The sequence below is a fragment of the Piliocolobus tephrosceles genome, chromosome 10 (genome assembly GCF_002776525.5).
Source record: "Piliocolobus tephrosceles isolate RC106 chromosome 10, ASM277652v3, whole genome shotgun sequence".
Classification (NCBI taxonomy): Eukaryota; Metazoa; Chordata; class Mammalia; order Primates; family Cercopithecidae; genus Piliocolobus; species Piliocolobus tephrosceles.
Window position 1 is genome coordinate 63,486,038 of NC_045443.1, and position 14,361 is coordinate 63,500,398.

Sequence of the window (14,361 nt, forward strand, 5' to 3'; positions counted from 1 at the left end):
AAAAAAAAAAAAAAAAAAAAAAAAAAAAAAAAAAAAAAAAAAAAGCTGTCTATTTTTTCTATCGGAGAGACTGCTTTATAAAAACAGTTGGTTTTAATTAGGATTTTATATATATCAGGGAAATGTGAACATTGACTATTTTATCATATTAAAAATATTGCTAATGATGTTATTTAGTTACATGTTTTTAAAAAGTATTTTTTTTTTTTTTTTTTGAGACAGAGTGTCACTCTGTGGCCCAGGCTGGAGTGCAGTGGCCGGATCTCAGCTCACTGCAACCTCCGCCTCCCGGGTTCACACCATTCTCCTGCCTCAGTCTCCCGAGTAGCTGGGACTACAGGCGACTGCCACCTCGCCTGGCTAGTTTTTTGTATTATTTTTTGGAAGAGATGGGGGTTTCACCGTGTTAGCCAGGATGATCTCGATCTCCTGACCTCGTGATCCACCCGTTTCGGCCTCCCAAAGTGCTGGGATTACAGGCTTGAGCCACCGCGTCCCGCCCCTAAAAAAGTATATTTTAGGCATATGTTAGTAATAGTAAACGGATGAGATGATGCCTGGAATTTCTTCATAACTCCACTGGTGAGGTGGGGAAACCAGACTGAGAGGGGAGATGAAGCAAGGTTGGTTGTAAGCAAATCGCTGTTAACACTGGGTGTTGTATGGTGATTCATTATGTTATTTTTATTTTTGTATGTATTTTGAATTTAATAACAAGCTTTTGAAAAAGAAAATAATATCATTTCCCTTAGAAAGCCCTATGTGGATGCCTTGTGTAAACAGATATTTAATTACTCTGGCTTTCCTTTCATAGAGGGTGGTGATGGCTGCCCGCACACAGTCTTTTCCAGACCATATGGCCTATCTGCCCACAAGGCAAGCTCTCCAGGGCATCCCACTACCACTTGCTCTTGAGAAGGATCCCATCTTGGCTCTGCCCAGTTTTTCATAGCAATGGCTTCCTCCTAAACAGTTTTCCTGCTTGGGATCCAGCCTTTGCCCCCAACTCCCCACTTCTACTTTCACCAGTGCTGCCAACATAAAATTTCTTCTTTTTCCTCCCCAGAATATTTTTAAAACATAAATCTGAAATGTTCCTCTCTTACTTAAAGCTTTTTATTGGTTCCTCAGTTCTTTAAGAATAAAATATAACCCCTTTGCAAGAGCTGAGCTGGCCCCCAGAGGGTCACACCATCCTCCCCCATCCCAATCCAATCTGCTAAATTCTCTCTTCATAGAACCACTGCAATTCCTTAAATAGCACTTTTCTAACATCTTTAACCTGTGCACCTGTTACTCCCTATGCACAAACACCTTTCTCTCATTTGTTATCCTATAGAATTTCTACTTTTACTTTAAAGCTTGGCTCAGAGTCTCATCCTTCAGAAAGGCTTCCTGGTAGCTTAGCTGGAGGGGCTAGAGGCTTGCCTATGAGACCCACAGCTCCTGAGCGTTCTTCTGATGTTTCTAAACTTTTATTTTCATTCTTGCTCTCAAATAATGAGAAGAGTGAAATTATTTTTAAATTCTCCTTAATGAGAGAAATTAAATATTAAGAACTAGAATTCAATCAGGTATGATTGAGATTTGGAGAGCCACAAACCAGCATCATGTAATATCCAAGATACCACAAGAACCAATTTTAAGAACCGATTTTTGCCCCCCTTGGAAATGCATGTTCTAGCGTATACCTTTCACTCTATGTTTTAAGGATCTCACTACTTGGCTCTTCCTTAGAATAAGATTACCCTGAAAACAGAAATTTTTATCTTCATATCCCCATAGCCTAGAACTATGTCTGGTACCAAAGGGAACTCAGTAAATGCTTGAACAAGTGAGCAGAAAGATGAATGCATATTAGCATGTAGTCATTGGTTCCCAGGCTGAGATCTCCAGGAGAGTTTTGCGAGTCAGCTTCCCTGCTATGCCAAGGTCTAGTTTCCTTTTCCAAGACATGTGATGCAAACCTAATCTCATTCAAAGTTTGAGAATACAACCTCAGCTGCCATTGTGGGGACGAGCAAACCTAGAACTTCCTCCCTCCACCGTGCCAGGAGTGTTGAGTCAGCTTCAGGTTCAACTGCCAATTCCACCTGCCTTCTCGGGCTTTAACTCAATTGGCCTCTGTGAGGCCCTGCAGCTTAGGAGGAGGATAATAACTGCCATTTAGGAAGGAATACTCAGACTATTTTGGAGATTGAAGCGTTCCTAAATATACTCTCCTTGAGGTTGCTTCAGGTAGAAGTCTTAGAAAGGAGCGACTAGGGTGTTTAACTAGAAGAGAAACTTCTGAGAAAGAAAAAAGTAGAATCACCAGTAAGTTTCAAAGTGAGCCTAAGCAGATGTTAATGATATTATAAACAGCTTTTATATCACAACAGAAGGTTTACAACGATTAGTGAAAGACAGGAAACGGGGCAAGCCTACTTGTTTGTTCTGCTCAGCTCTAGTTAAGAAAATTAATGGAAGCACAGAACAGATGCAAAATTGCTGCATTACTTATGTGCAATGTTATTTTCAGGCTTCTTGAGTGCCGCTTGTTTAACAAAATGAACACTATCTGGCTTGAATCCATAATGGTAGCTGCTTCGGTGGCCAGACAGGAGGCTTGGATTTGGGAGAGAGCCTTTGGAAGGCATACATGTGCAGGTCAATCAAAGTTCACTTCAACTAAAAGTGATGGAATTAATTTTAGAGTACAGCTAAATTTCTTGGAGTTGGACAGGCCTGAGAAAGTAAACCATTTGAACAACACTGTCTACAGCTCCCTTATTGCTGCACAGTCATTTTATATAGGCATGTCACAATGATATACCAGGAGATGTCCAAGCAATTGCTAAGTGTTTTCAGAGTAGAATTCAAATTTCTTTGTGTAAGTGATAATTTTAAGTCTCAAAACTAGGTTTGTTTGTGACAGCATTTCTCAAAGTGTAGTTCTAGGACCAGCAGTTTTGGCATCATCTGTGAACTTGTTACAAATACAAAGTCTCAAGTTTGCATTTGACTGAGAATCCCTATCCCACAGACCAATAGGAATGGGAACTCTGGGAGAGGGGCCTAGTCATCTGTGGATTAACATCTTCTTGGTGATTCTGATGCACACTCAAGCTGAAGAGCCATCCCTTTATGAAATCAAGCCTGAAGAAAAGAGAAAAGTACTTTTTATCATAGGTCCTTCTTGCAGCCAGCTTCTTGTCAACACACCTCCTTCCAGTGCTCCTAGCACAGCCGAGATCATTCTTGGGAGCTTGGAAAGGGGCATCTCTGCTACTCCAATACTCCAATCTGGGTTTAGGGGGAAAAGCTACCACAAATTACTTAGCTTGGCTTAACACTGGTGAACTATATATGTTTGAAGCTCAAAATAGGAATCTGTCTTCAAAGGACTAATTTAATCAGTAATAAGGCTGGATAAAGGTAATTTGCTTTGAATAGGACAAGCTGCAGCCTGAAAATGATTTTTTTACACAGATTAGAGCCCATGAAGGTCAAGTATTGATTTATGGTCTCCAAAAATATGCTATATATTAGAATAAGATTCCCCAAGGCAAATGAGAAATCATTAATAGCTGTATATTTGATTGACAAAAAGGTGGTAATACAAAGCCGAGTTTTCAAAACAATATATGATAGATTTGCAAACCTCTATCTCTTCCTGCAAATCCCCAAAAGTCTCTACTGCTTTGTTTCAGGGTTTCCTCTCAGGCCCTAGCCAGGTCTTCCAACTCTCTTCATTTACTTTGGACTCAGAAGCAATCAAGGCAAAACAATAGATTTTTTCAAGGGGATTATTTGCATTGCTGAGGACCTGGGGATTGGGTCACAGCCTCAGGAATCCCAGAGCCTTGGACCCACACAAGAACCACTGGATACTACGTGAGTTACATTCCTGCAGTAATGGAAGACGACAAATGCAGAAGCTCCTGAAGGCAGGATGGTGGCTGAATCCAGAATGAGGGAGAAAAACACCTACAACTCCAAGTGTTCTAAAAGATTTGGCCATTGTTAAATAGAGCTTAAATTCACTTTTAAAATATCCAAATACAGTAATGACTACTGATAGTCAGCATTCATTAGGCCTTACTAGGTGCAAACTTATTGGTGAGTTCTTAAATATATTACCTCCTTTAGGCCAGGCGCGGAGGCTCACGCCTGTAATCTTAGCACTTTGGGAGGCCGAGGTGGGCGGATCACCTGAGGTCAGGAGTTTGAGACTAGCCTGCCCAACATGGCAAAACTCCATCTCTACTAAAAATACAAAAAATTAGCTGGGCATGGTGCTGTGCACCTGTAATCCCAGCTACTTAGGAGGCTGAGGCAGGAGAATCAGTGAACCTGGAAGGCGGAGGTTGCAGTGAGCTGAGATCGTGCCATTGCACTCTAGCCTGCATGACAAGAGCAAAACTCCATCTCAAAAACAAAACAAAACAAAACAAAACAAAACAAAACAAAAAATACATGTATAGATATACACACACACATATATATATCTTCCTTTAATTAAAAAAAAAAAATATATATATATATCTCCTCCTTTAATCCTTAAAACAGCCAAGTAGAGTAAGCATTAAATGGACATTTACAGATGAGGAAACTCATGCTCAGAGAAGTTAATTTGCCTAAGTTTCCCACTTGTCAGTTATGAAGCCAGTCTGGCGTTCTTCGTCTTTCATTCCACTGTTTCCCCCAGCTTGGGCTAGAAACAGAGTTAATTCAGACTCTCTTGAATGGCTCATTCAGGGCTTTCGTAAAGTGATTAAAACCAATGGTCACTAACCAAGTCCGGTGGGCCTCATTCCCATTTTAATTCCTTTAATGGCTCCCCACTGGTTTCTGGGATAAAATTCAAATTTCTTAACATGATTTACAAGGCCCATAATGACTTGGCTCCAGTATACCTTTCTAGCTTACCTACTACCAAGTCCTTGCACATATGTTCTGCTTGAGCCATATCTGCCTACTAGAGTGTGCCATGCTGTCTCTAACTTTCTGCACCACTTCACAAATCCCTTCGGGACCCAGGTTGTTAGAATCTTTTCCTTGAGGTCCTCAGGCTCAAATGGATGCCTTCACATTCTCTTACCATTGTGGAATATTTTGTGCATATCCTTAGGACATTCACCATATTGTTAATTATTGATTTTCTTTTGTTTCTCCTATTTGGTGGTAACTGATTTAAGGGCAGGATTGTGTCCTTTTTATCTAAGAACCGGTAGTCATTGCCTGATACTTCATAGACAATAAATGAATGCTGATGGCATGACTGAAAATCGAGGGGTTCAGCAGCATTTGAGAATAGTTCTACCATTTCCTTGGGTAAGTTACACAGCAGGGTAGTGAGACTTGCGAAGCTGGAAGAACTGCTTACATTTTGAAGCAGTATCTGTTAAATCCCATTTGCAGTACAAGCTAGCTTAGGAAAACAAGTTACATCAAGTATAGTTATAAACTTCCTGTGACCGGAGAGAGAATCATCACTGAAGGAAGGAGAGCAGCCAGCCGTTAAGGGACTAGAAAACTCCTGAAGTGCAGAGGGCCTACATTAGCAATGAGCAACATTTCTGGGGGTGGAGAATATACACTGAATATTACCATTCAAAAATATTGAGACAAAGCATGGCAACTATTTAATGGGATCGTTCTAATCACCAACCTAATTTCAGATTAAGCATAACATCAAACTTTCTAAATCAGTGACGGTCCGAAGGGTCAATGCTTATTTTCCACTCAGTCATATCTTGATAAAGGATCAGAACGAATGCAGAGAAAGGGATTTCAGGAGGTAATTAGAATACAAATAGTCCCCATTTACTGAGTGGAGTATGGACTGTGCCAGTATTTCTTTCAGTAAGTTACGACAGCTCCCTGAGATGGGTATCATTATGTAGACGTTACTGAAAATGGGACCAAATCTCAGACAAGTTCAGCAAGTTGCCCAAACTCTCACAGCTCAAATGTGGTAGAGGTGAACTTTAAACTGAGGTCTGATATTTTTAAAATAATTTATTTTAATAGCTTTAAGGGTACAGGTGGTTTTTCATTACCTGGATGAATTGTATAGTGGTGAAGCCTGAGATTGTGGTGCACCCATCACTCAAGTGCTGCACACTGTACTCAATAAGTAGTTTTTTTTTTGGTCCCTCATCCCCCTCCTACCATCTCTTCTTCTGAGTTTCCATTCTTCATCATATCATGTCTGATTTTAAAACATTTGCTCTTTGTGAAGATTTAGTTTGACTTTAAATAATCTGTGGTCAGGCTTTACATTTTGAATAATTTTTTTTCCTCCCTTACTTTGCTCTGAATAAAAATGAATTCAGGTACTGAAATTATACTGTTGTAAGGGAAGAGAATACTAGGATCATATAAATTCCTCAAAATCAATAGCTGAATAATCTTCAAATAGTGATCTTTTATAAAACCATGTCTGAATGAATATATATTTCTGTGTATCAGTATGAGAAAATCTGGTTTGGGTAAGTATGTCTCTCATGCCAATATCTATAGTCTTATTTTGGGTGGTTGTATGTTTTCCAATGGAAGGTTTAGGATTTTAAAAACAGAACCTCTTAAAATTAAAAAATGTTTAATAAGCACAATAACTATCATAATAGTGTACATAGGGATTGTAGGGGAAGGGTATAAAGGGGGAAAATGAGGCAAAGGAAATCAGTAACTGAAAATAAGGTCTAGCTTTCCAAGCGCTCAATTGTTTGCGAAACTCCTGCCAACCGGTAGACATAGCCTGGCTTTGAAATTGGATGCATTGCCAACTGTGCACATTACACATATTCATCTCTGGCTTGGCTTTTTCACTTTGCAAGGAAGGTAGCTGACATCTGCTGAGCAGGGCAAATCATGCAAAACAGGTTTCTCCACAGGGCTTTGCCTCTTGACTAGGACAGAACCCAAGCTGATGCTAAAGGCTTCCTCCCTCTTTTGAAATAAATCCCCAAAAGAAAGTGCAACTGAAGCAGGCTTGTAAGGAGGGAAATGCAAATGTTGGCACAGAAAATCAGTTGCTTAGGAAATAATGAGTGCAAACCTGTGCATATTTTTAAACATTGGTTATAAAATATATTTGGATATAATCACCAATTGTACTGATAGGTGCAACTATAGATTGTTTTTTTACTTTGAATAGGAATCATAAACAATCATAAACACACAGCCTGACATAACCATGAACTCTAGATCTAGATGACATGATTAAGGAAATCCCAGAACATTGCCACAACTTCATTACTGGTTGCAATGAAATTATATACAGTAGACGCTCTCTCAACCAATCTCCACTTAACCAATTTACTGAATTAACTGTGGTTGTTCATCCTCCATCATAAAATGTACAGACCAATGCCATGGCATGCTCCAGAGCAATAGGTTTCTTTATCTAGCCCCTCTGCACTTCTGCTCCTGCTCCTGCCTGAGTTGTAAACCTCAAAATTTAGAGGCAATTATGTTTATTCCTAAACCTGTTTATGCCAGCTGTACTTGTTATTTTAACTATCTAATTTAATTAATCCTATATAACCTATGAAATATGAATGTAGTTGTTCTATGAAAACAAAATCCAACCGTTGGGAAAGATTCAATAAGGGTTCATTAGGCAAAAATCTATGGCCAGGCGCAGTGGCTCACACTTGTAATCCCAGCACTTTGGGAGGCCGAGGTGGGCAGATCACTTGAGGTTAGGAGTTTGAGACCAGCCTTGCCAACATGGCAAAACTCCATCTCTACTAAAAATATAACAATTAGCCAGGAAAGGTGATGCACGCCAGTAATTCCAGTTACTCAGGAGGCTGAGGCACAAGAATTGCTTGAACCTGGGAGGTGGAGGTCGCAGTAAGCAGAGCTGGCTCTACTGCACTCCATGGCACACTCCAGCCTGGGTGTGCCACACAAAACAAACACAAAACAGACAAACAAACATAAAATCTACTGTTAATTACCTAGCAGAAAAACTCTAAAACACTGGGGAAGACCAAAATCTAGGTGGAGGAGGCATTTAGATTGCTATAAATTATTTAAAGTCTCACTGCATTAAAAACCAAACCAAACCAAAATAAAACTGGAAGTCATAAAATATATATTGTGGATATGGTTTAGGCAAACAAACAAAAAGACTTGTAACTATAATCAGCAGAACCACGTTCATAGGAAAGCCTTGACTTTACCCACAGGATTGGCAAAATTGTAAATGAAATGTTTACTTTATGGATCCATATCACATTCTGTAATTCCCCACATTATCTGACTCTTTTGATGAATAGACACTTTTCAATTGGCTCTATATTCTTATCATAATCAGGTAAGATGTCTCTTATTTCAGGGCAACCCAAAGTGTGCTCCTTGCACCACAGCTGTGGCAGCATCTGGATGTTTATTAGGAATTCAGAATCTCAGGTCCCACGTGGGGTGGTGCCCACGATCTGTGTTTTAACAAACTCTTCAGATGATTCTATGCCCTCCTAAGTCTCACTGGAGAGCCTAAAAAATGTATATAGCCGTTTTGAAAAGCAACGTGAGGCATGACTGGCTCATAGGAATCATAGACATTTCTTTTGTATTCTTACTCAGCCATCCTGCTTCTGGGAATATTTTCTCAGGAAACAATTCAAAAGAAAAAAAAAGTTGAAAAGCTGAATAAAGATATCTATGTATAAAGATGTCTATAAGAGTACTATTTACAATAACAAAACAATTGGAAGCAATATAGTGATTTAAGAAGAGAAGAAAGATAAATCACAGGCAGTCAATAAAAATGATAAATATTCAGAGTTTATAAAATGATCAAATGTTTATAATGTAAAATTAGGTAAAAAATGCAACATCCACTTGTTTATAGTTATGCCATAGGAATATCAACAAAAACTAGAAAACCACCAGTTTCACTGTATTAGTGTGGTATTAGACGATGATTTAGATATCACCTTTAAAAATTATTTCATGCAATTATAATGTTTCCTATAATGAAAATATCTTAATGATATCATATACAAGCACCATTATTTAAAATTCATACTACACTCTCAACATAAAATTTAAAGACTCTTCTAGCTGTGAAACACTGCTGCCACGTCACTAGCCAGCTGTTGTATGTAAAACATCAAGATCTAATATCTTTGGTGACAGATGGGCATTTTGAAAAATCAGTTTTAACTAAGGATGCTCTCAATACCTGAATTATCTTCATCTTTGCGGATTTTGAGCTTCACCAGGTCTTCACACTGCTGGAGGATCTGAACTGCATCTTCCATGGAACAGTTGTCCAGCCGGATATTATCTATTGCAAGCAATTTATCCCCAAGTTCCAGGGTCCCAGTTCTGTTAGTGAATGCATAGTAACACATGACTAATGATGAGCACTTAAGTAGGCCATTTAAGAGGCATTAAGCATAATGTAGCACTGTGGTAGTCTTTAGAGGAAAAGAGGTTCAACTGTTTTTAAATTGTACTTTATTGACAACTCCCTCCCTTCTTCTAGTCTTATTTGGGTTGCCTGCCATGACATTAAATTGCAGAATATTAAAACCATTTTTTCTTATACTTTTTTCAATTACACAAGAACATATATAAGTGTCACTCAGGAAGCATACAATTCCTAGGACTGGAGGTAATGGGCGACGGTCTGCATAGACCCAGGTATCCTTGTGTTTTTCCATATTGTTGTATTACTTTTGATCCTTGGTAGTCCAGATATTAGGAGAGTGCTGAGAGAATGAAAGAAGGCAAGGTGTAATAGAGTTAGTGGAAGCCTAAGGCTTGAACCTCTGCTATTTCCACTTGCATCTGGAAACTTACTATGGCCGGAGTAGCAAGAAAATTTATAGATGAATCCATAGCTTTTTTGGAAAGTGGCCACTGGGACTCTAAAACTGGCTGTGGACCAGGGTAGGTCTGCTGAAAATTTTTAAGGTCCATAATGAAATGAAAAAAATAATATGAATGTAGTATGTATATGTTTCTATGTGCATATATGTATATATACACAGATTTGTAAGAATAGCCTTTTGTGCATTATGTCTGTGCCAGAGACTGCTAATTGTTTCCCAGCATCCATTCTCTTTTCCCTTCTTTTAAGTTACCCTCTGAAAATGCATGCCCCAGACTCTCTGGGGACCCTCCCCACCTCCTGCCTATAGCCAGAAAATGGTAGCAGGAGGGAGGCGGAGCAAGGTGGCTGAATAGAAGCCTCCACTGACTGTCCTCCTTGCAGGAACACCAAATTTAACAACTATCCATATAGAAAAGCACCTTTATGAGAACCAAAAATCAGGTGAGCAATCACAGTCCCTGGTTTTAACTTCATATCATTGAAAGAGGCACTGAAGAGGGTAGGAAAGAAGGTCTTGAACTGATGATGCCAGCCCCTTCCCCACCCCTTCTGCAGCAGCCACATGGCATAGAGAGAAAAACTGTGCACTTGTGGGAGGCAGAACACAGTGATGGAGAGACTGCATTGAAACTCAGTGCTACCTTGTCACAGCGGAAAGCAACACTGGGCAGAAGTCAGCTGATATCCACAGAGGGAACATTTAGATCAGCCCTAGGCATAGGGGAATTACCCATTCCAGTGGTCAGAACTTGAGTTCCAGCACGCCTCACTGCTGCACGCTGAAGTGTTCTCGGGTACTAAATAAACTCAAAAGACAGTTTAAAGCCACAAGGACTGCAATTCCTGGACAAGTCCTGATGCTGTGCTGAGCTCAGAGCCAGTAGACTTGGGGGGCATGTGACCTAACGAGAAACTAGCTGGGGTGGCTAAGTGAGTGCTTGCAACACCCCTCCCCTAGCCCTACACAGCACAGCTCACAACTCCTGGAGAAATCTTCACTCTACATCAGTAGAGGAGAGGGGAGACTAAAGAAGACTTTGTCTTGCAACTTTGGTATCAGCTCAGCCATAGTATGACAGGGCACCGGGCAGAGTCCTAAGGCCCCTTTTCCAGGCTTAGCTCCCAGACAACATTTCTAGACACACCCAGGGCTAGAAGGGAACCTGCTGCCTTGAAGGGAAGGACCCAGTCCTGGCAACATTTATCACCTGCTGACTAAATATCCCTTGGGCCTGAATAATTAGCAGCACGGCTGGGTGCAGTGGCTCATGCCTGCAATCCCAGCACTTTGGGAGGCCAAGGTGGGTGGATCACTTGAGACCAGAAGTTCAAGACCAGCCTGGCCAACATGGTGAAACCCCATCTCTACAAAAAATACAAAAATTAGCCAGGCGTGGTGGCACACACCTGTAATCCCAGCTATTTGGGAGGCTGAGGTAGGAGAATCACTTGAGCCTGGGAGGTGGAGGTTGCAGTGAGCTAAGATTACACCACTGCACTCCAGCCTGGGCAACAGAATGAAACTCTGTCTCAAAAAATAAATAAAATTAAATATAATAAAAAAATAAAATCAGCAACAGTAGCCAGGTAGTACTTGCTGTGGGCCTTAGGTGAGACTGAGTTGTGCTGGCTTTAGGTGTGACCCAGCACATTCCCAGCTGTGGTAGCTATGGGGAGGCTGTTTCTGCTTGAGAAAAGCAGAGGAAACAGTAAAAAGGACTTGCAGCTTAGGTACCAGCTCTGCAACAGTGGGGTAGAGTACCAAGTGGGCTCTTGGGGTCCCTGATTCTAGGCCTTAGCTCTTGGATGTTTGTGGACCTGTTCTGGGTTAGAAGGGAGCCCACTGCCTTGAAAGAAGAGTCCCAGCCCTGGCAGCATTTGCCACAAGCTGACTGAAGAGCCTTTGGGCCTTGAGTGAACATCGGCAGTAGTCAGGCAGTACTTGCCATGGGCCTGGATCAGTGGTGGCCATGGGGAGAGACTTCTTTCCTTGTAGAAAGGATGGGAAAGACTTCGTCTTGTGGCTTGGGTGCCAGCTCAGCTATAGTAGAATAGAGCACCAGGTGGATTCCTAAGGTTTTTGTCTCTAGGACCAGGTTCCTGGATGGCATCTCTAGACCTGCAAGGGGCCAGGGGGAGCTCACTGCCCTGAAAAGGATACTATCCTGCCTGACTTTGCCACCTGCTGATTATAGAGCCTTTGGTCCTTGAGTGAACATGGACTGGTAGTAGCCAGATAAGGGTTTACTGGCAGCCTTACTTGAGACCTAGTACCATGTTGGCTTCAGGTCTGAACCAGCATTGTCCTGGTGGTGGTGACCACAGGGGTGCTTGTGTCACCCCCTCACCCCTCAGCTTCAGGTAGCTCAGCACAGAGAGAAAGACTATATCTGTTTGGAAGAAAGGGAAGAGAATAAGAGTCTCTGCCTAGTAATCCAGATAATTCTTCTGGATCTTACCCAAGACCACCAAGGTAGTATTTTTGAGTTTGCAAAAGCCATAGTGTTACCGGACTTGGGGTGCCCCCTAATGGAGATACAGGTGAAGTGACCAAAAACTTAGATCACAACACGCAAGTCCCTTCAAATACTTGGAAAGCCTTCCCAAGAAGGACAGGTAAAAACAAGCCCAGACTGCAAAGACTCTAATAAATACCTAACTCTTCAGTTCTCAGACACCAGTGAACATTCACAAGCATCAAGACCATCCAGGAAAACACGACCTCACCAAGTGAACTAAATGAGGCACGAAAGACCAATCACAGAGAAATAGAGATATGTGGTCTTTCATACAGAGAATTCAAAATTACTGTTTTGAGGAAACAATGAAGTTTTGAGTCGGTGATAATACAGATAAAAAATTCAGAATCCTATTAAATAAATTCAACAAAGAGATTGAAATAATTTAAAAAAATCCAGCAGAAATTCTGGAGTTGAAAAATGCCATTGACACACTAAAAAATTGCATCAGAGTCTCTTAGCAACATAATTGATCAAGCAGAAGAAAGAATTAGTAAGCTTGAAGACAGGATATTTAAAAATACATAGCCAGAGAAGACAAAAGAAAAAAGAAAAAAAGAAAAAAAACAAAAAACCCTAAAAAACTGGGTCAGGCATGGTGGCTCACGCCCATAATCCCAGCACTTTGGGAGGCCGAGGTAGCCAGATAACCTGAGGTCAGGAGTTTGAGACAAGCCTGGGCAACATGGCAAAACCCCGTCTCTACTAAAAATACAAAAACACATACACACACACACACACACGCACAAAAGCTGGGCGTGGTGGTGTGTGGCTGTAATCCCAGCTACTTGGGAGGCTGAGGCAGGAGAATTGCTTGAACCCAGGAGGCAGAGGTTGCAGTGGGCCAAGATCGTGCCACTGCACTCCAGCCTGGGCATCAAAGTGAGACTCCATCTCAAAACAAACAAACAAACAAACAAACAAACAAACAAACAAACAATGGTGCACACCTACAAGATCTAAATAATAGCCTCAAAAGGCCAAATCTAAGAGTTAGGCCTTAAAGATGAGGTAGAGAGAGAGATAGGGGTAGAAACTTTATTCAAAGGGATAATAACAGAGAACTTCCCAAACATAGAGAAAGATATCAATATTCAAGTACAAGAATCTTATAGACCACCTGTAGGAATTTCAGCAACTACAGATGCAAAATAACTGAAATCATAACAGTCTCTCAGACCACAGCACAATCAAATTAAACTCAAGGTTAAGAAATTCACTCTAAGTCAAGGTTTTATAGACGGAATTATGATCTTCTTGGGATGGAGCCCCTTGCAGGAGGGGGAGCCATGGTCTCTCTGGTTCAGTTGACTTAGCCTTTCCTGCCTGCTGGCTCTGGAGAGTCTGGGCGGTCTGGATGAGGGTCGTTCCCCAAAGCACAGTGCACCTGCTCTGTCAAGGGGCAGGCAGACTGCTTCTTTAAGCGGGTTCCTGATACCATTCCTCCTGACTGGGTGCGACCTCCCAACAGGGGTCTCCAGGTCACCAGATGGGCATCACGTCGGTGCCCCTCTGGAACAGAGCTCTCAGAGGAAGGAGCAGGCTCCCATCTTTGCTGTTTTGTAGCCTTCACTGGCGATACATCCAGGTGCAGGAGGGACCCAGGCTTGGGGTCTGGAGTGGACCCCCAGCAAACCACAACAGCACTACAGAAGGGGGGCCTGACTGTTAAAAGAAAGACTAATAAACAGAAAGCAACAACCATAACATCATCAATAAAAAGACCCCACAAAAACTCCATTCACAGGTCAGCAACCTCAAAGATTGAAGGCAGTTAAGCCCACAAAGATGAGAAAGAATCAACATAAAACTGCAGAAAACTCAAAATGCCAGGGTGCCTCTTCTTTTCCAAATAACTGCAATACTTCTTCAGCAAGGGCACAGAACTGGGCTGAGGCTAAGATGGCTGAATTGGCAGAAGCAGGCTTCAAAAGGTGGGTAATAATGAACTTCACTGAACTACAGGAGCATACTCTAACACAATGCAAATAAGCTAAGAATCAT

General features: G+C 41.3%; 1 protein-coding gene across 4 annotated transcripts in view; it reads right to left on the reverse strand.

The window, feature by feature from the left end:
• The window catches only part of GRIP1 (glutamate receptor interacting protein 1), a 325,602-nt gene that overhangs the window by 52,103 nt on the left and 259,138 nt on the right, over positions 1-14,361 (reverse strand). For all 4 annotated transcript variants that reach the window (XM_031936348.1, XM_023225078.1, XM_023225077.2 and 1 more), the window contains one exon: positions 9,182-9,327. In XM_031936348.1, the coding sequence (XP_031792208.1) occupies positions 9,182-9,327 (146 nt within the window). The remainder of the gene's footprint in view (positions 1-9,181; positions 9,328-14,361) is intronic.